This window comes from Thalassophryne amazonica, chromosome 16 (assembly GCF_902500255.1).
Source record: "Thalassophryne amazonica chromosome 16, fThaAma1.1, whole genome shotgun sequence".
Lineage (NCBI taxonomy): Eukaryota > Metazoa > Chordata > Actinopteri > Batrachoidiformes > Batrachoididae > Thalassophryne > Thalassophryne amazonica.
The window spans coordinates 41,198,312-41,220,097 of record NC_047118.1 but is presented as its reverse complement, the minus strand read 5'-3'; the positions used below and the strand labels follow the sequence as shown (position 1 = coordinate 41,220,097).

General features: G+C 40.0%; 1 protein-coding gene across 4 annotated transcripts in view; it reads right to left on the bottom strand.

Annotated features, from left to right (window-relative positions):
* Positions 1-18,423, bottom strand: part of pdgfbb (platelet-derived growth factor beta polypeptide b) — a 28,654-nt gene extending 10,231 nt beyond the window's left edge. For all 4 annotated transcript variants that reach the window (XM_034190613.1, XM_034190611.1, XM_034190612.1 and 1 more), the window contains exon 1: positions 17,849-18,423. In XM_034190613.1, the coding sequence (XP_034046504.1) occupies positions 17,849-17,917 (69 nt within the window). In that variant the 5' untranslated portion in view covers positions 17,918-18,423. The remainder of the gene's footprint in view (positions 1-17,848) is intronic.
* Positions 18,424-21,786: the final 3,363 nt, after the last annotated feature.

Here is a 21,786-nt window from a genome sequence, read left to right as displayed (position 1 = left end):
AGAACATTCCTTCTGCTTGTATAGAACTTGACTTTTGTATTTGGTAATTATTTTTCTTTTACCTTATTTATGGATACTGCAGTGTTGTTCTGTGACTGTCCATATGCTGCTGTAATATCGTAAGTTTCCCCACCGTGGTACTATTAAAGGATTATCTTATCTTATACACACCTGTATGCTGAGTTACTAACACTGCACAACAACGACTGCATCTGTCAAATGCGCAAAACAGCCTGTATTGTCAAATCAGCACTTTTGCTTTCATGAACATGCAGTTTGGGGTTTGTCCACCCAAGTGAACCAAACTCTGGGAGGAAACATGCAAATATATATATATATATCAAGTTAACAGGGAAATTTAGTGGGTGCTGGTTGATTCAGGGTGAGGTTGAAACCTTGACATTAACTGATTGCACTTGACACACTGCTGCTCCATAATGCTGCAGAATTTAAAACATATACGAGGTCTGTCAATAAAGTATAGGTCCTTTTTATTTTTTTCAAAAACTATATGGATTTCATTCATATGTTTTTACATCAGACATGCTTGAACCCTCGTGCGCATGCGTGAGTTTTTCCACGCCTGTCGGTGACGTCATTCGCCTGTGAGCACTCCAGGACGTCGTGAGAGAACAGAGAAGTTTCAGAAGAAGTCGGTTTCAGCATTTTATCCAGATATTCCACTGTTAAAGGAGATTTTTTTAATGAAAGACGTGCGGGCGGATTGCAGCATCGGCTCGCAGCTGCTGCGACGCTCCGCCACAGAAAAAACACCTCTGTTGGAAGCCTTAAGGACAAGTTGGAACATGTCCAGCTGTTAAACAATTTCTCATATACTCACTCCACTGAAAGCCATCAAAAGCCGCCAGGATTTTACAAATGGTTATCAACACGGAGGTGTTTTTCCTGTGCTGCCGCACCGCGCCGGCTGCGTCCCGACGCGCGGACCCGTCCGCATGTCTTTCATTAAAAAAATCTCCTTTAACAGTAGAATATCCGGATAAAATGCTGAAACCGACTTCTTCTGAAACTTCTCTGTTCTCTCACGACGTCCTGGATCAATAGAGCCTGAAATGTGGAGGTTTTTAGCTTAAAACAGGCTGGCGACGGCACCTGGGAGTGCTGCACGACGTCTCGCTCCGTGGGAAGTCCTTAAAGCGACAGTATCACCTCAAAATCTCTCATCAGCCGTTAAAATTTTCACCGAAAACCAGCTTAATTTTTTGAACCGTGTCCACTTCGATGTGTCTCACAGGTTTAGAAAAAAGTTTGATCAAACAAAGCGCCAGTCTCTCAGCAACTTCTCAGACAAAGGAATTCCGACGAGGGGCTGGATGACTCCTCCCACAAGGAGTGCTCACAGGTGAATGACGTCACCGACAGGCGTGGAAAAACTCACGCATGCGCACGAGGGTTCAAGCATGTCTGACGTAAAAACATATGAATGAAATCCATATAGTTTTTGAAAAAATAAAACGGACCTATACTTTATTGACAGCCCTCGTATATCATTCACTGTAAATGTCTGGTAAATTAAACTTTATTACATGCTTGTTTCTTTAAGAATAAAGGTCTCTATACACAACAGATAAACCAAAAATGCGACCCCAATTTCAGTGAAGTTGGAACGTTGTGTAAAATGTAAATAAAACAGAATACAATAATTTGCAAATCCTCTTCAACCTGTATTTAGTTGAATACACCACAAAGACAAGATATTTAATGTTCAAACTGATAGACTTTTTGTTTTTGTGCAAATATTTGCTCATTTTGAAATGGATGCCTGAAACATGTTTCAAAAAAGCTGGAAAGTTGATGAATGCTCAAAGAATATCTGTTTGGAACATTACTCAGGTGAACAGGTTAATTAGAAACAGGTGAGTATCATGATTGGGTATAAAAGGAGCATCCCTCAGCCGTTCACAAGCAAAGATGGGGCGAAGATCACCACTTTGTGAACAACTGTGTGGAAAAATAGTCCAGAAGTTTAATAACAATGTTTCTCAACATTCAATTGCAAGGAATTTAGGGATTCCATCATCTACAGTCCATAATATAATCAGAATATTCAGAGAATCTGGAGAACTTTCTACACGTAAGCGGCAAGGCCGAAAACCAACATTGAATGCCCGTGACCTTTGATCCCTCAGGCAGCACTGCATTAAAAACCGACATCGTTGTGTAAAGGATCTTACTGCATGGGCTCAGGAACACTTCAGAAAACCATTGTCCGTTAACACAGTTTGTTGCTACATCTACAAGTGCAAGTTAAAACTCTACCATACAAAGCAAAATCCATACATCAACAACATCCAGAAACACCGCCGCCTTCTCTGGGCCTGAGATCATTTGAAATAGACAGACACAAAGTGGAAAAGTCTGCTGTGGTCTGATGAGTCCATGTTTCACGAACTCATGGCTGTCATGTCCTCCAGACAAAAGAGGAAAAAGACCATCCAGATTGTTACCAGTGCAAAGTTCAAAAGCCAGCATCTGTGATGGTATGGGGGTCTGTTGGTGCCCATGGCATGGGCAACTTACACATCTGTGATGGCAATGTCAATGCTGAAAAGTACATCCAGGTTTTGGAGCAACACATGCTACCATCCAAGCAACATCTTTTTCAGGGACGTCCCTGCTTATTTCAGCAAGACAATGCCAAGCCACATTCTGCACGTGTTACAACAGCGTGGCTTCGTAGTAAAAGACTGTGAGTACTAGACTGGCCTGCCTGCAGTCCAGACCTGTCGCCCATTGAAAATGTGTGCCACATAATGAAGCTCAAAATACGACAACGGAGACCCCGGACTGTTGAACAACTGAAGTCGTACATCAAGAAACAATGGGAAAGAATTCCACCTACAAAGCTTCAACCGTTAGTTTCCTCAGTTCCCAAACGCTTGTGTGTTGTTAGAAGGAAAGATGATGTAACACAGTGGTAAACATACCACTGTCCCAACTTTTTGAAACATGTTGCAGGCATCCATTTCAAAATGAGCAAATATTTGCACAAAAACAATAAAGTTTATCAATTTGAAAAATATCTTGTCTTTGTGGTGTATTCAATTGAATATACGTTGAAGAGGATTTGCACTGGCTATTTCAACAAACAAACATAGAAAAATCATCTATTTTAGACATTTAATTCTTGTTACATCCATGGTATTTTAGCAAGCCAGTGAATAATTTTAGGGCATTCTGCCAGTGGAACACACAGAGATTTGTACACAAAGACATCTGTGTGTTCTAAAAGCAGAAAGCATCATAATTATTCACTACTTTGTTAAAATACCATGAATAAGACAATAACTAAGCATCTGAAATAGGAGATCTTTTTTTTATTATTGCCAAACACTCAGTTATGTTGCAGAATTTGTGTGTAATGAAGTGCAAGGTGCAGCAAATGTACTCATTATCCACTATTATCAGAGGACAACAGAAGAGGTCACAGCAAGGAATGGATGAAATTATTTTTGTTTCACCTCAAACTTCTACACACAATACCCCATAATGACAATGTGAAAGGCTTTTTTTTTTTTAGATTTGTCCTACTGAAAGGTTCTCCTCTCTCCACAGAGGAATGCTGGAGCTCTGACAAAGTGACCATCAAATTCTTGGTCACCTCCCTGACTAAAGACCTTCTCCCATGAACGCTCAGTTTAGATGGTCAGCCAGCTCTAGGAAGAGTCATGGGGCCTCATGTACAAAGCTTTGCATAGTCACAAAAATGTGGCGTACGTCTTTCTCCACGCTAACGTCCAATGTATCAAAAGTGAAATGACTGTAGAAATGTGCAGTGCCCCACAGCAACTTCATGGCTGGTGTACGCACATTTCTACAGTTATTGTTCCTTTTGTGACACTTAGAGGTGAGGCTGGGAAACTGTTAATAATGTGAAAAGAAGTCATCAGAGTGATGTGTGCATCAATGAGTAAATAATTTATTTAATTGTCCCAAATGAAAACCAGCACAATGCACATTTGGGCATTCAGATATGTTTTTTTGTTATCCTTTTTTGGTTTGTGCTTTGTTGACTTGACCCAATTTTCTCCCTGTGTTCAGTATTTGCCAATAAGCGCATGCATAAAGTTGTGAATGTCACACACTATCAGCCATGATGTACTTCAGCATTCATTAATAGTTTGTTTGATTTAAGTGGTGTATTGTATTTTGCCTTCATCTGACCTTAGGGGGCCGTGGCTACCCAGTACGAACGTGGCTGATGACCCGTCTAATGAACCCCAACACCGACAAAGAGAGGCAGTACAATGAACTCCATTCCCACACTCAGACAGTAGGGGAGAGGGCAATCGGCCTGCTGAAGGGACAGTGGTGCTGCCTGAACAGGTTGGGAGTACCGACTTGACAACTGAGCAACAAGCACAAAAACAAGCACAAAAACAAGCCCCAATTCCATATATATATATATGTATGTATATATATATATATATATATATATATATATATATATATATATATATATATATATATATATATATATATATATATATATATATATATATATATATATATATATATTAATTTAATTTAACTTAAGTGGCTGATGTAATTTGTTTTTTTTTCTTACACGCATTAACATGCGCAAAATCCTCACTTACAAATTGCTGCCTGTGTCACATTATTTGTTTGCTATCAATTGCACATTTACTCTGAGTAAATCACCCCCAAAACTGTCTTTACCTCAACACGCAAAAGTTTGGATAGCCCACGCTATTTAGCACTCATTACCTGGGATCTTAGAAAATCAGGCCCTAAGTGTCCTGTCTTCCATCAAGTGCAAACCAGCACATAGTGTCATTGCTTGTTTCCACTAATAGAGTTGTCACTTTCACACTTGGTGCCTATATTCTTTAAACAGCAAATCTATATACTCATTGGTGCACCCATGAGCATGTTGGTCTTAAAATAAGGTGTGATCAAGCCCAGTGTTGGTGCACTGTAGTGGACCAGTAGACCTTACTGATGTTCATTTATACTTAAACTAATACTGAGATTATAACAGAGTGGTAATGCCAGGGAAACTCCTTCTCACAGCCTGCTTTCAGGGACCAGACATCTTGTTTGTCCTCGTTACAAAAAGTGAGTTTGGCACACACACAAGGTTGGGTTTTGGATGAGTTAAATTTTCTCTTATCTCAATATTTCAGTTTTTCTTCTTCCACACCTATTTTGAACTTATGCAAGTGTTAATATTGATGAATTCACAACACACTCTCATTCCAAACTCCTCACATAGTTATGCTTGGTCTCTGCTTGAGGTATTTATCCCCTTCACGTCATTTAGTGATGTGTAGGGAAATGCATTTCTTGACAGCAACATCACTTATCACAGACAGAGCACAGAACAATCTGCTTCATATCCATGTCATCAGGGAACATTCATCTACGTTTGGCTTATGGTTGTGGTTATGGTTTTGGCCATGTTATAGTTGTGGTTAGGGTTAGCGTTTCCTTGTGCGTCACATAGTGATGTTCGGTCAAAATGAACCTTTTGTGTCTCAATGCGATGCATTAGAATTGTGCTGGAATTGGGGCTTGTTTTTGTGCTTGTTGCTGTCAAAGACATGCATTAATTTCTTTGTGGATACATATTGTAACATTCTCCCACGTGTATTACTGTCACAAGGCAGAAGAAAGCAAACAAAGTTTATCTGGTATTTAAATGGTGCAGTATTCCACACGCCAAACATAGGTGTGTTTAAAATTTGCATACACTGTGCTTGTACACACATAGATGTGTATTAGTGCATAAAATTACAACAAAACTGAACTGAAAGCTAAAATTTTATGAAAGGACAAATTATATATATATATATATATATATATATATATATATATATATATATATATATATATATACACATATATACGAGGTCTGTTACAAAAGTATCCGACCTTTTTATTTTTTTCAAAAACCATATGGATTTGAATCACGTGTGATTGCATCAGCCAAGCTTGAACCTTCATGCGCATGCGTGAGTTTTTTCAAGCCTGTCGGTTGCGTCATTCGCCTGTGAGCAGGCTTTGTGTGAGCAGTGGTCCACCCCTCTCGTCGTTTTTTATTGCGAATAAATGTCTGAACGATTTGGAGCTTTGCTGCATCAATTTTTTCCAGAAACTGTGAGAGACCTCCAGGTGGACACCATTCGAAAAATTAATATGGCTTTCAGGGACGATTTTATGGGGATTACACAGATTAAGGAGTGCTCCAGCAGGTTTAAAGACTGCCCACAACTGCTGAGGGCGCGCCGCGCTCCGAGCGCAGATCGACATGCTCAAACCCCGCTGAAACAACCAGATCATTTCCAACGTGAAGGCTTTGTTGATCCGGGACGTCGTCTGACCACCACAAAAAGGCAGAAGGTGTGGACATCAGCACTTTTTCGGCACATTCCACTGTTACAGGAGTTTTTTTCATGGAAAGAAAAGCGGAGGGACGCGCCATGGAGCCGTTCATTACGCGGCACAAAACCACCTCTGTGTTGGTCTCACAGGACGGCTTTCAGGTGGATTTCAGACGGCTGTCAGTCGCAACCAACAGGCGTGAAAAAACTCACGCATGCGCACGAAGGTTCAAGCTTGGCTGATGCAATCACATGTGATTCAAATCCATATAGTTTTTGAAAAAAATAAAAAGGCCGGATACTTTTCTAACAGACCTCGTATATATATATATATACACACACACACACACACTTTCTAATAATCTGGTGTGTCACATTTTCACACCTCCCTGAACTTGCAGGTGGGTATCACCAAGATAATGCTAGGCACAAGATGGAAAAGGATGATGAGGACTGTGATGGCAGCAAGTGAGGAGTTGTAGGAATAAGATGCTCTGCTGCTTCACCTCAGGGAGATTTGGTGGCTGCTTCCATAAATAATCTGTGTGCAAATCTGTTTCCTTTGCAGAACACATATCACTTGAATTATCAATCTAAATGACAATGCACCACATTCAAGTACACACCACTGTTCAAGGCAACAACTGAGGACACCCTGCAATCCTGAATTTGGCAGTGCAATGATGTAAAAATAAATAAATAAATATTTTTAATGGCATTCTGTGTTCTTTTTTTTTTTTTTTTTTTACCAAAAATGGAACATTGGGGTTAAAATATATCAGTTGCACTCAGAATGCAGGATACATTACATTATATATTTACAAATTTGGGAATGGCATCCTTAAATCAGGACTGTTATAATCATTGTTTGAGAAGCTGATAATCACAAAACACTGGGTTTTTTAAAGTCTGAGTCAACAATAAGCATTAATAAAAAGCATCAGTAGACTACCACACCAAAGACCCGGACCAAATCCTCGCTGGGATTCCATGTAGCAAGCATGGGTTTAACCCGGCGAGGAGAGACGAGTGGGAGTAAGAGCCAAAGCGGACACACAATGGTCACTAAGAGCAGCGTGAATGACTGTTGGCGTTGTGTCTTCTCATCTGCTAACATTTAGGGGTCAAAGGAGTCAGGAAGTGGGGGAAGGAGTGATAGAGAGAGGAGAAGTGAGGTCTGAAAAAGAGGGATAATCGATACATGAAAGATGGGTTTAAGATGGACAGGGATCAGATGTGGGTCGAGAGACTTCTGCTGTAGGAGTGGTTCCTTTATTTTACCATCTCACACTGAGAAATGATCAAAAAGGAACATGTGAAGTCTGCTGAAGTCTGCTTCTAATGCAGAAAAACTGTTGTGTAAAGTTGTTGGTTAAGTTGTATGTGCTTCTTCTACTGTATGTTGTACAGCTAAACTTCATCAACAGCATAGATCCTGTCCAGTAAACATTAAATAGAAAAGGTTTCACTTGATTGTCAATGTTACACATACATTTTAAATAGTCATAATTGCAATGTTGCTGTGCAGAATAATCATTTAATGCATCTGTAATTATTATCTGATTAGTGAGAACTATCATTTAATATAACTGGTCACTGGTCAGATAGTCTATGGTTAGAGTACGATTTCAAATATATTGAGGTCATCGATATATCCTGAATCCTTATTTTGTGCATCTATAACTCATATAGGTCAAATGTCATAATTCGTTCTTGTCACATTCAAGTCAAATCATGTCTGTGAGCATACGCTGGATCCACCTTACCACAGAATTGCCTTGGGTCCTGGACAGCAACCACCCAGGAAGACAGCAGGTGCAACTCCATCTATCATGGTGAATTTTGACGATATCTCGTGAGCTAGTGGTGCAAGAGATAAGGTAACACTGCATTTTTTTCTAATATGTCACTTCATACTTCAACCACTATCCTTCCGTTCCACTCTGCACTTACTTTATCTGACATACCCTGATGTAAAAGTATTCACCCTCAGCAGGAACATAGCATCTACTGCCACAGATGTCACAGAGTCTTTCTGAAAATTTGTGATTTTCAACTTAAAAGATGCTGCCACTGAGAAAATTATATGAATATGGGGCATTGCCAAAGCTATAGGGAGCATCTGGGGATGGCTAAAGTGCTACATGCAGCTCTGGAGCCACAGGTTGCTGATCTTGGATATCCCCTTGGCCTAATCCAGCTGCTAGGATCCTCAACACTGAGGCACCTGCATAATGTATCTTGCACAGAGAAACACAACACATGGCTGATATATTATAGCTTATGTTTGTTTGCCATTAAGTCATTATGTATCCAAGGATCCTTCAAAGAGACCTAGACATCCAGGACTTCTGGTTAGTGGTTAATGTCCAAGTCTTTGTCCAGTGACCTTGTGACTCCATGAACTCTTCCCAGGCATTTCTCATTCTCAAAGGTCAAGGACAACGAACCACCAAGTGAATTTCTGTCCAAGTTCAACACATTCGCCGCTTACAGATACACCTCTCATGACCGAGTCCAGGAAGTCACTGAAAGCCTGGATCTTAGGTTTAATTCAGGACTATCGCAGACACTCCTATTCTTCACTCCGCTTCTCACGTGGTGCCATCTTAGACTCCCCCGTGAAGTCAAGACCAGTAAACCTGAATTAGCGATATCTAAAAATTAAAATTTTAACTCATCAGAAATTTAATTTGGGTGCCTGTAACTGTGTGAACACTACAGATGTAAAAGCTGTTTACCATATGACTGTGTTGAACATCCTATAGAGGTTTTGCGGACTATAATAAGTCCTTGTGGGAAGCAGGTTTTAACCAAAGGAAACAGCCATCCGAACACATGCACACCCTGCCCGGAGACTTGCCCGCTGACTTTCCTCTATTGTTGGTTGGCTTTTCCGAGCGCCACATTATACGGCAGGGAAATGCCGGCTGTATTACACTAAAGTCTCTTTTGTAGAGCCACCGATGCCCCTGAGGAGCCATCATAATCACTTCCTCTCCTCGCAGAAGGAGCAAACCTGCCTGCTTGGCTAATTGTGTCTGATGTTAATTATAGCGTGTGCGGCTTTGTTCGCGGTGGTGCCTGCTCTCATGACGATTTGTGACTAAGCAGGAAACATTAAATAAACAATTCAGGTCTGATAATCGAAACAGATGCAAACACATTCATCCAACGCAAAGCAGAAAATTGTATATGTGATTCAACATGTGAAGGTTAAAATAAATTCTGAAGTTTCTGACACAGCAAGATACAAGATTAGTGAAATATTGCCAAAAAGAGATGCATCCTGGTTTATTAAAGCCCACAATGAGGACAGCAGGGGGGGGGGCTAGATGGGATGCCACCTTAAAAAGCATTTACCAAAATAAGAACAAAGAACAAAATATGTACAAAGCTCATTTAAAAAAAATTACCTATTAATCTACAAAACAGATTCACCAAAAGAGAAAGTAAATATGAATTGAAAGGAAATGAAGTTTTCGTAAAACCCAGGTATAGAACTACAAATAAAGAAAGGTGTATTTCAGTCAGAGGTGTTGGTTTATGGAACAGTCTTGACAATGAAATAAAACATTCTAAGTCAATACATGCGTTTAAAAAGAACTTGAAATTGTCTGTGTTGAAAAAATATGAAATTTCAGAGTAGTGCTTTTTAAACTGCTCTGTGTTATGCGTTATGAGTATTGTGTCTTAAAAAAGCCATATGGCTGTTAAAGTTTGATGGAACTGTTATATTTTCTTGTGTATGATGGGGGCACATGTCATAAGTTATTACTTCTTTCTGCTCCTTTTCATTCATGGTAACTTGGTAATTGTAATTACTCTTGTGTTTTGGTTTTTATTTTATGAATGAAATAAATAAAGAAAAGAAAAAGAAAGAAAGAGCCCCCTTAATAGTCTCAAAAAGCAAATAAATTCCCACATAAGGATGAATCAATGTTTCTGCCAAAACATCTTCCCTTTTTTGAACAAACTCTACTTCAACATTCAGCTCCATCTGGGTCAGTGCTGCAGTCCCACATGTGGCCGAGTGAGATTCCTCAAAAGCTCTTTTATGAATGAAACTTTCTAGTTGCACACTCAGGCTCAATAGAGTACATATCAGTTACAGCAGCACAATTTACCTCATCAATGTTGAACTGTCCAGTACTTTTTGGTGCATTTTTTGTTTGTTTGTTTGTTTGTTTGTTTGTTTGTTTGTTTGTTTGTTTGTTTGTTTGTTTGTTTGTTTGTTTGTTTGTTTGTTTGTTTGTTTGTTTGGCTAAAAAAAAAAAAAGCTAAAATAGACCAAACCTGGACATAATCTACTATTTGAAGCTGGTCCCCTGAAGGCTTGTTGGACACACTGAGGAATACCAGGTACAGGCTGCAGGGCAGCACAGGAACTATCAAATTGTGCACAGTTAAAGAGGTCGAGTTCAGTGCCTGTGGATGCAACAGCACACGTGCACACGGGCTGAGCGAGGAGGAGGACGAGGCTGCTAAGACACAACCACACACTGAAAAAAGTGAAACACAGTGCACTTCATTCAAAGTACTTATTTACATTGGGCTAATGGAAAATTGTGGTTTCCAGTTTAAATCTGCTGGAATCACTTCACAAAATCATAAATATACATTGTGAGAAACTAAAAAAAAATTAGCTGTAACAAATTACATCAATTTTTTGAAGTTGATCCAAAGTAGCATTTTTTTTCAGTGCACGCAGACGTGAGAAATGAGGAAGGGAAAGAAGAATTCAGTGAATAAAATAAGTAATTAACTAACTCACTAATCTCAAACTCAAATGTCTTCAATGTACAACAAAACCAAAAGCCTTTTTGTTCCAACACGTTAGGAACAACAACACTTTAAATCTGCTTTTATTATTATTATTGTTGTTGTTGATTGTATTAATAATAACAACCACGACCCCAATAATAATCATAATTTAGGTTCTTTTGGCTTCTCCCGTTGTGCTCGGGTCACCACAGCGCATCTTAATTTGTCACAACTTTTACACCAATTGCCCTTCCTGAGGCAACTCCACATTACACAGTATTATAATAATAATTGGCATTTGGGTTTTCTTTAGAGCCATTTCAGGCCAAAATCTTGCCTGCAGCAGCCTTTCCACATGCAAAGGTATAGAATTATGGATCTAAATACTTGTAAAAGTAATGTAAAAACCTAATTTTGCACAATATGACTCCTTTCGTTACAAACACTTTTGGATTCAGCCTCGAGTGCATATTTTTAGTTGACTTCAATTTCTCCCTCATAAATCACTCACTGTTAAATCGAGTCTTTTCATATGGCACATGATTGATGTATCAAGTCCTTAATTGCACAGCTACCTGATAACATTAAAATCAGATTGGGGGAATTCCTGCTTGTATTCCTCAAAGCCTTTTGGAACTTTCTTCCTTAAAACACTTTGTCAGATTTGAGTTGTGGCTTATATGTGGTGAACATCGCCTCCAGGAAGCACAAAATGAAAAGAAGGCTTGATGAGTGGAATCTGAAGTCATCCATCATGAGTAAGTTTGAGTCTACCTTTATGAGAGCTCGACCTCTGTGATGGAGGATCATCTGCACTGGCCATGTGACTTTGACACATAAGTTTCTGCAAAACTGAGGACTACCATATTCCCAGTCAGAGGGGAATCAAATACCCATAACACCCTTTATTTTATGAGTGAAATCCATTGATATATATGTAGGTGCACAGAATTTAGTTAATCTTTAGGAAAAAAGGCAGTCATCATCAAGCCTGACTTGACCTGGACTAGATCCTCGCCTAAGATTTGTCTTCCTGTTTGACCTCAACTGTCAGGCTTTGCCCGTCTGTCCTGCACCATGCTTCATTATTTCAATAAGATTTAAAGGTAATTTATATTTGAAACATTTATTTACAGGAAACAGAGTTGAGGTAATTTATCGTGCTATACTGACACCTTCCCAAAGTGACCACTTATTGACAGTGTTCACATTTGGATGTGGTTATAGCAAGACTTAAAGCCCCCGTCACACATACCAAAAATGTGCAGGAACCAGCCCGACACGGCAAATATTGCCATAATTCGGCACAGTCGGGAGGAAAAGAGGCGTGGTCAGCAGTGTCAGAACACATCCAGATTACCTCATCCACACCTGCATGATGGCATCCAAAGCACATGTAGTGTGCAGTGGTGTTCATTATTATACATTATTCATTATATTATACGTGGCATGTGCAGGTCATACCAGCACGCATCGGAATGTGTAAATTGCGGTCAGATGGTCCTCAGATTGCACATGAACCGCCGTTGAATAGGTGTCTCATCTTGAAGGCGCCCAGAGGGTTTTGAACATGTGCATCACACTCAGGGCCACCGGCTGATTGTGACCACCTGTGTGGACTCTCGAAGATGGCTGTTAGAACGTTTTGGAACTGAAACCAAACACTTTTCGGATGTGCATCGATTCGTCATTCTGATGCCATTCTGCGTGATTCTGGCTATGTGTGATGGGGGTATTAGGGTTATGGTCAGGTAGGTCAGGTCTGGGAGCATGCGTTGGATCTGTGCTTTGCCACATCCACCACAATATGGAACCACCTTGGTTCCTATATGGTAACCAAGCAAGCAGACAACTGGTCCAACCCTATGTCTCAAAACTAACCATCTGTCTATCAGGTAAAATGTGGGTGCCACCTTAGCCTTCTCCAGAACTGAGGTGCCTGGGTGATGCTTGGTAATGACCAGAGAAATGCACCACATGGCCAAAATATCATATCTGATGTTTTCTCACCATGCAAGTGATACTTCTCACCTAAGTCCACCTGTCACTATTCATTTGACAGTCATTCCAGCGATACCCAAGAATTCTCTGTAAAGACCAAGTAACAAAGACTCCTAGTCGTCACCTTAGGTCACAGGTTAGTGTCCAAGTCTCATAACCATACAGTAAGACAGGAAACACTGGGACCCTAAAGACTACTGCAAAAAAAAAAAAAAAATAAAAAATAGTATTGCCAAATAAATTTGTCCAGCAACATTATGACTCTGTAAACTCTTCCCAGGCATTTCTCAATCTAAAAGGCAGAGAACCCACAGACACAAACATCGCTGTAGAGATAAATGAATATCAAATGAAGTTTGACACTTTCACTCCATTCAGCTATGTGTATTTCTAATGGCCAGGTTCAGGAACTCATCCAGGAAGCCTGGATCTTAGTCTTCATTCATTCATTTTCTATACCCACTTATTCCATTTAAGGGTCCCAATGGTCACTGGGCAAGAGCCAGGTTGCATCCTGCACAGGCTGCTAGTCTATCACAGGACAACAGATAACAATGCTAACCACTAAGTCATCATGCCACCCACTTAGTCTTCAATTCAGTTTATTTATACAGCACAAAATGGCAACATAATCTATTTGATGATGCTAACATGAGCAAGTTTAAACCTTACCCACCCCATAGTCTTGATGTACCCAGACACCCTGACTTCTCAGGTACTACATTCAGACTATCCATTGACTCTGCAAGGATCACAGCATCATTTGCAAAGTCAAGGCTAGTGAAGCGTTCCTCACCAACAAAGGCACCTAAGCTACTGGACTCCACAACTCTGCCAACTATCCAGAGTGTAAGCCAGGAAACAACCATACAAATACTAGAATTCACCTGGGGAAAGATGCGTGTCTGTGTATGGGCTGGCTATGGCTGCATAGGCTAAAAAGAAGCACTGCTGATATTTGCTCTTATATAACGGCTGAGTGGATCCTTGTCATTTGATTGGTGGCTTGCATATCATGTGACATGGATTATTCGTACCATTTGTCATTGTGTTTCATTGACCGTGCAATAGTTCTTTTTTGGCGTGTAGTTTTGGTGCTATATGAAATGTGCTATTGCACACCCCGACCACCGCACATGCTCACACTACCACACTACCACACACAGAGTTTGCTTTGTTGGCAGACAACAATTTGAAGGAGCTAAATGACGCTGCTAATTCTTCTAACACACAAAAAACAAAAACAAATCCACCACACTGTCAGATGTCTGGAGGCATGAAGAGCTGTTAGGATGAAAAGCTGGACAACTTTTTGATGTAGTTTTTCACTAGAGTGAGGAAAGCAGACAGCAGAGGACGGCATTATGGACTACTGAGAACAATTGTGGAGTCCTATTTAAAGTTCGTGTTGGACTGTTAAGCACCAGTGACACACCAAAATGTAAGTCCCTTTTCTGTTATTTATAAATTAATAAAATATCAAATGACAAGGATCTATTTTCGCCATTATATAAAACAAATAATGAATGTGTTTCCGTTCTTTCAATGGAACGAATATTTAATTTGGTGAAAGCTGGAACATACCATTCAACCTGGCTTCACCTCATTGAATGGTACATTCCAGCTTTCACCTCATGAAATATTTGTACTATTGAACTCATAAACATGCATTATTTGTATATTACTGGAGCTTAGAACCCCATCAAACCCCATAATAGTGCCACCTATGGGCTATACAGACACCAAAGGATACCAACTATGTCCATATTACAATAAAAAAATAATACAATAAAATATGAAAATCGTCGGTATGTGGATGAACTGGGATGAGTTTGAGGTATAGTATGTCTGGTACCAGTGGATGTTTATGTGAAATGGTTGAAAGGTTCTTTCACATGCTTGAAACCAGGTGTGATCCAACATTGATATTGAGATTTGAGTAGCTACATAAAAAAGGTAGGTATACTTTAAAATATTTGAATTAATAGCCAGATGTTTTGTTTTTCTTTGTGTGGTGCAACAATTTGAAATGACAAAAACTGACACACATACCTGCAAACATTCCTCCAGAAGGTGCAGGGAAATGTAGTGAACAGTTAACAAAGGTCTTTCTAGCAAGAAAACCTCTCAGGAAAGTGATTCATACTGTGTTTGGATATTTCACACATCAATCAGTCAAACTGCCTCAGAAAGAATCTAAAAAGACAATCAGTGTGAACATGGACTGATTCCTGCACAACAATCCCCAGGGTTCAGTGCCACTGCTCCTGGAGATCACCTGCCATGCATGGTTTCTAAACATTACTAAGTCAGGTGTCCTCAACCAATCAAGGGCTCGGAAACACCAATGTTGACCAATCAGCTGTGATTGTAGCAAGTACACGTAGAAACCATGCAGGACAGGTGATCTCCAGGAGCAGGGTGGTGACCCCCGCTGTACAGTGTCGCAATATGTCATCTTGATGGTCTCAGCATCAACATCTGGAGGAGCATCTGTGAATGCATCACTTAAACCACATTGTGCACAAAGCTGAGACGAGCCAGTCAGGGCTCCTTCTGTTTCCTGACTCATCAAACTACACAATGCGTCCGCCCCAGGCAGCCATACAGAACACTTCCTAATGGCAGGAATAACAGTTATTCTCTCCACCCCAACCCTCTCAGAGACATTAAGCTAAAGATTTCTCCTGCGCTATAATAGTCCCATACGTCTACATTTCACTGTTTGCATCATGCATGATGACGTTACTCATAGACAAAACAGCAAACACAACCACATCTTTCAACCATACCTCTCTTTCAGCTGATATAATAATTAATTAATCATTACAAAAGGACTCAAATCAGAAGTGTCAAACTTTTATCTTAGCCTGAGGACCAAAGCGGGTTGTTCTGGAGGAACGTGTGAACACTCACACTTTATTACTTGAGAAAACAAAATATTTAGTTTGACATGTTCCATCACACTACTAAAAAATAAAATTAAATGAAGAAACTTTCTGACTGTTGTGCCAGGTCAATCTTCCTTTTCGATTTATGGGACACTTGGGTGTTGCTTCCTAGAGTGGTGTCAGTAACCAGTCAATGTGTTCAAAACTGAGACAATGAGATGACAGACAGACAGACAGACAGACAGACAGACAGACAGACAGACAGACAGACAGACAGACAGACAGACAGACAGATAGATAGATAGATAGATAGATAGATAGATAGATAGATAGATAGATAGATAGATAGATAGATAGATAGATAGATAGATAGATAGATAGATAGATAGATAGATAGATAGATAGATAGATAGATAGATAGATAGATAGATAGATAGATAGATAGATAGATAGATAGATAGATAGATAGATAGATAGAATTCCAGGACTATACCTTCCCCAAACAAAACAGAGAGGTCTTAAATTTGACTTGATATATTGCCTTGATTTGATCCTTGTCATTTGATTGTTGGTTTGTATGTCATGTGATGTGGATTATTTGTATCATTTGCCATTGTGTTCCATAGACTCTGGAATTTTGGTTCTATACGTTTTGTGCTATTGCACACCAGGCCGCGTGCCCTCACACTAGCGGTGACGGCACTTAGCTTAAAAAACAAACATGACCTACGGAGTACATCACCAGGACTGTTTTTCAACAATCTGATGGTTCAATTCATCAATTCAATCTGATCCGATTGAAGCTGACTGAGAACAATTTTTTGATTGGATTGGACTGCTGTTCCTGTTGGACTGTTTGGAACCTTGGTATCAAAGAACCAGTGGTGTGCATCAAAATGTAAGTCCCTTTTCTCTTGTCTGTAAATTAATAAAACATCAAACGACAAGAATCTATTTTAGGTGTTATATAAAACAAATAATGAATGTTTTTACATTTGTGAAATTGAAAAAATTCAGTGAAGGATGGAACATTCCATCTTTCACCTCATGAAATAGTCTTATCACACCCATAAAAATTCATTGCTTGTATAGTTATGGGAGTTTTGTGTGTGTGAGAGACATCATAAGGTCATTCAGTTCAATTCAATTTATTTATATAGCACCAAATCAACCAAATTGGGGGAGGTGATGGTGAATCACTAAGTGCCCTTGGGCAAGGTCTTTAATCCCCTGGTTCCTCCCGGTGTGTAGAGAGCGTCTTGTATGGCAGCACCCTGACATCGAGGTGAATGTGAGGCATAATTGTAAAGTGCTTTGAGCGTCTGATGCAGATGGGAAAGCGCTATATAAATGCAGTCCATTTAAATCACGACATAAGTCACCACAAGGTGCTTCAAATTGGTAAAAGCTAAGATAAAATAAGCTAAGATTCTCAATTTTAAATATCATTTGCATGTGTATATCCACTACTTCTTCAAATATGCACAAAATATTTCTCACAACTTTAAAGAAAATGATGAAAGATCACCATGCAAGTCATATTCCTCACCATCACTTTCATTTTTTGTCTCACATTTTTAGCAACTTTTCATGGCCCCAAGCAGCATTTCTCCATAAATTTTCTTTAAGCTCTATTCTCTACTTTTTGAGTCAAAATGCAAACAAACAATCCGACAGACAGACTAGAAGACAGACACAAAAACCTTCAAAAAATTCTTGCGCGCCACATCTGGCGCTTACATGAAACTGATGAATTTGTCTTGATGTGTCACATCCTTTATGATCTGTCGCCGTGACGTCTAAATCATGAAGTGTGACGTAACTGACCTGTGTGACGCCACACCGCGCGCACGCCGCCAATAACGCGAACAGCAGCATTTGGCCCGTGCTCGTCATGCTGCCCAGCCTGGAGCCTGTGCAGCGGAGCGGGCATTTATGGACGCGCGTCGGTCCCTCTGTCCTCAGCACTGTCCTCTGTCCGGAGTGACGCCAAACTTTATCCCCGTCTGAAACAAATCAAGAAACACATCCACCACTCTTTCCCCCCTCGGCGTGATGTTCACTTAGGTTGTGTGTTTGCGTTTTGTTTTGCGCAAAAGTCAATAAACTAGTCCAAACTGCAAAAGGTCCACACAAGGCAAAACAAAGCTGTCCAACAGAAGTGTCAAAGTTTAAGAATAATTACGCAAATTCAAATTATTCCAAGGATGAGTTGAAAAGCACTGATCTAAACTCTTCTCTCTCTTGCAGCCGTTGTTTTGAACCGTGATGCGTCCGAGGGAGAGTCCGGTGTGAAATGAGCGCACAGAACTGCAGTTTGCGCTCCTGCTCCTTCCAAGGAGTCTTATCAATCAGAAAGTGTCTGTGCGCCTCGGAGCTGCACCGGCCTGATTACGCACCAGCGGCGGAGCTGCAGATTTCCAAGAGTGCGGCGGTGCGCAGCATCTCGCTCCCGCCCGCCCCCTGTCTGAAGAATGGCTCACAATCTGCATACAAAGAAACAACCGCCTCTCTGCAACATTTCCTCTCTTATGAGTCACCAGCAGGGACAGTAGTTGTGATCTTGTCTGAAATCTTACATTCAAATCAGTGAGATCTAAAAGAATCAACACTGTATTTATTATGAACTATGTGCAATTTGCATTTAAATTTCCACACATTGCAAAATGTGCCTTCTGTGTCATCTTTTTCTCTCTTTCTTTAAGATTATTGTTGCATTGCAGCATCTGTCATTTTACACATAATGTCCACACAAGAAAGTGTGACTGTTGCCACAGCTAAACAAAAGCTGCTTTTACTCTGTTTGCAATGCAAATATAAGCAAAGTCAATTTTACTCTGCAACATTTACTCCTATAAAATTCACCAATGGAGATGGCATGGTGGGTTAGCCTCACAGGGAGAAGGCCCTGGGATTGCTGCCCATCTGGTCCTGTCTGTGTGATTCGCTTCCTCGCGCTTCCAAAGATATGCAGGTCAAGTGAATTGTATGCACGTCAGTGAGTTTGTCTCAGCCCGGTCTCACATTTTAGGTTGGTTTGTCTACATGCGACCCTGTGACAGACGGGTGGCCTCTCCAGGGTGCTTCCTGCCCTATGACTGCTGGGATAGGCTGCAGCCCACCGTGCCCAAGCGGGTATAGAAAATTAGTGAATGCATATAATAATATTTAAGGATGAAACTCCAATCATATTTTTTCTATCAAAATTTCTCATTGGTTACATGTTTTTGTCATTATAACCAAATTAGTCCAAGACCAATTAATATTTGCACTGATGCGTTTTTGCACAACATATTCTCATGATGTGCTTCATATGATATATGAAAAGTAAAGCATGATATTTTATGCATATTCCTACAAATTTGTGCATGTATGTGCAATGATTGTTTTGTATTTAATGCTCAGAAACGAGTGTTAGGATTAGAATAACACACACACACACACTCACTCATCTTCAACCACTTATCCAAGATTGGGTGGCAGGGGGCTGGAGCCTATCCCAGCAGTCATAGGGCAGGCGGAGGGCTACACCCTGGACAGGATGCCAGTGTGTTGCAGGGCCACATATAGACAAACAAACACATTTACACCCGCATGCACACCTACGGAAAATTTAAAGTTTCCAATCCAGCTATCCTGCATGTCTTGGGATGTGGGAGGAAGCCAGCGCACCCAGAGAGAACCCACACAAACATGGGGAGAACATGCAAACTCCCCACAGAAAGGCCACAGGTGGATCCCATGACCTTCTTACTGTCAGGCAACAGTGCTAACCACCGTGCTGCCCAGGATTAGAATAACAATTATGGTACATGAACTGCATTTATAAAGCACTTTGATGGTCTAAGCACTTTACAGTGATGCCTCACATTCACCCATTCTCAGACACACACACACACACACACACACTTTGATGTCAGCGTGCTGTCATGCAAAGCACTCAACTGCAAACTAGGAGTAATAAATGTATGATTATATGATTCTGAAGATTTTTTTATTGTCAAAAATTTGAATAAAATCTCAATAACTTTTTATTTAATGCTTGTAGTTTAATGTGGTTGCACAAGATGTGAATAAACAGTTATTGAGATTTTTTCCTAAAATTGGTTTAGTCAGTTTACTTAAGTGTTATGTTGCTCTTACCATGAGTGAGTTAAGTAACATGTTGGTACTATGAGTGAAATGTGTAGTGCTTTTAATGTCTTCCACCACCATCTTTTTTTTTGTCAAATTAAAAGCACCCATTTACAGCAGATGTGTGTGCATGCATGCGTACGTGTGTGAAACTTCGATCACAGACAAACTGTGGACAGCTGACATTTGCCGTTTTTGAAGAAGCTACGGATATTAGCTAACAACACTGAACAGTGGATGTTGCTACCTACTTTCTGGACGCACACACCATTCCAGCAGAGGGCAGTAAGTCATCTTTATATTAAAAGTGTGAGTGTGGTGAATGATTTTATTTAGTAAGTTTAATGTAAGTACATTTCATTAAAATAACAATAATAATAATTTTTTAAAACTACTTTTACGTTCCACTCATGTTTGTCCTTAAAACATCATATTTCTTATCAGTGTGTTTATGTTATTTTATTATTATTTTTGTTTGTTGGATTGTCTGTTTTGTTTTTTTATAATGACAACTCTTCTGGATAATCCTCAGGAACACATATATTGAATCCAATCAAATATGATGTCATGATCATTTGACTCCTCCCACTATATAAGATAATAACTGTCTGTTATCTTATCAGTCACAGTCACCTGTGGACCAGATTTGCATTTGAATAAGAAAAATAAAATCTGAAAAAGTTACTCACATGACCACATGTGTGATGCAGGTATTTGTTGGAAACATTCTTTGAGTAAGAAGTTGTGATACTAATATCTACAATAAGGCCACAGAGACATTACATCTGCTGGAGCAGTCAGCCCCACCCCTCACCTCCTCCAGAAGATACAACAAAATAACAACAAAATGAAAATGGCAGAGTGTTCTGAAAAGCAACTACGTGAATTTGACCAAAATTTGGTCCCAGTGCATCTTTACAGTGACAAACACTGTATGTCAGAACATCAGAACAGATGACTGCTTAATCTGCCCCCTGGTGGATAAACAATTAAATGCTCCACACAACATGAGCAAAATGATGGAACAAAGATGTTGAGACATGCAGATTTTACAATATGTTGCACTGAAAAAAATGAAATATCCTGATATTTCAAACTTTTTAATCTGTCTACACCTATTTGGGAAGTCAGAGCTGTTTCAGAGTTTTCGTTTCATGTGACTTCCAACCATCCTTTTTTTTCTGAACTTATCCCATCAACCCCCTGGGGCCGACGCCATTGTATACGTTGGCTAAGTACAAGTTTCACTAAATTATAAATAAACTTTTTAATGATATGCGATAGAAATTTTTTTTTCTTTTTGCTGAAAAGTGAACTCCGCAAACTTTCGAGCCAGCTGTTCACCGTGTTTGTACTCCTTATAGAAGCTGTGTGATGATTTGCACAATGTGAGTGTCCAATCGGAAATGGTTCAGCATCACATAGTTTTCCAATATCCAATCGTAGGGCAGAGCAGTCTCACATGGTAGTCCAAAGATTGCTAGGAGCAACGATGTGTTACTCTTGTGAATGTGAATGCTATGTGAATAGCCCTCTGGCTGCTGGCTCCATGCGAAAAAGTGCAGCCTTGTGCATATGAATGGTGGTGGTGGTGGTGGTGGTGGTGGGGGGGGGGGGGGTAACAGGGCCTC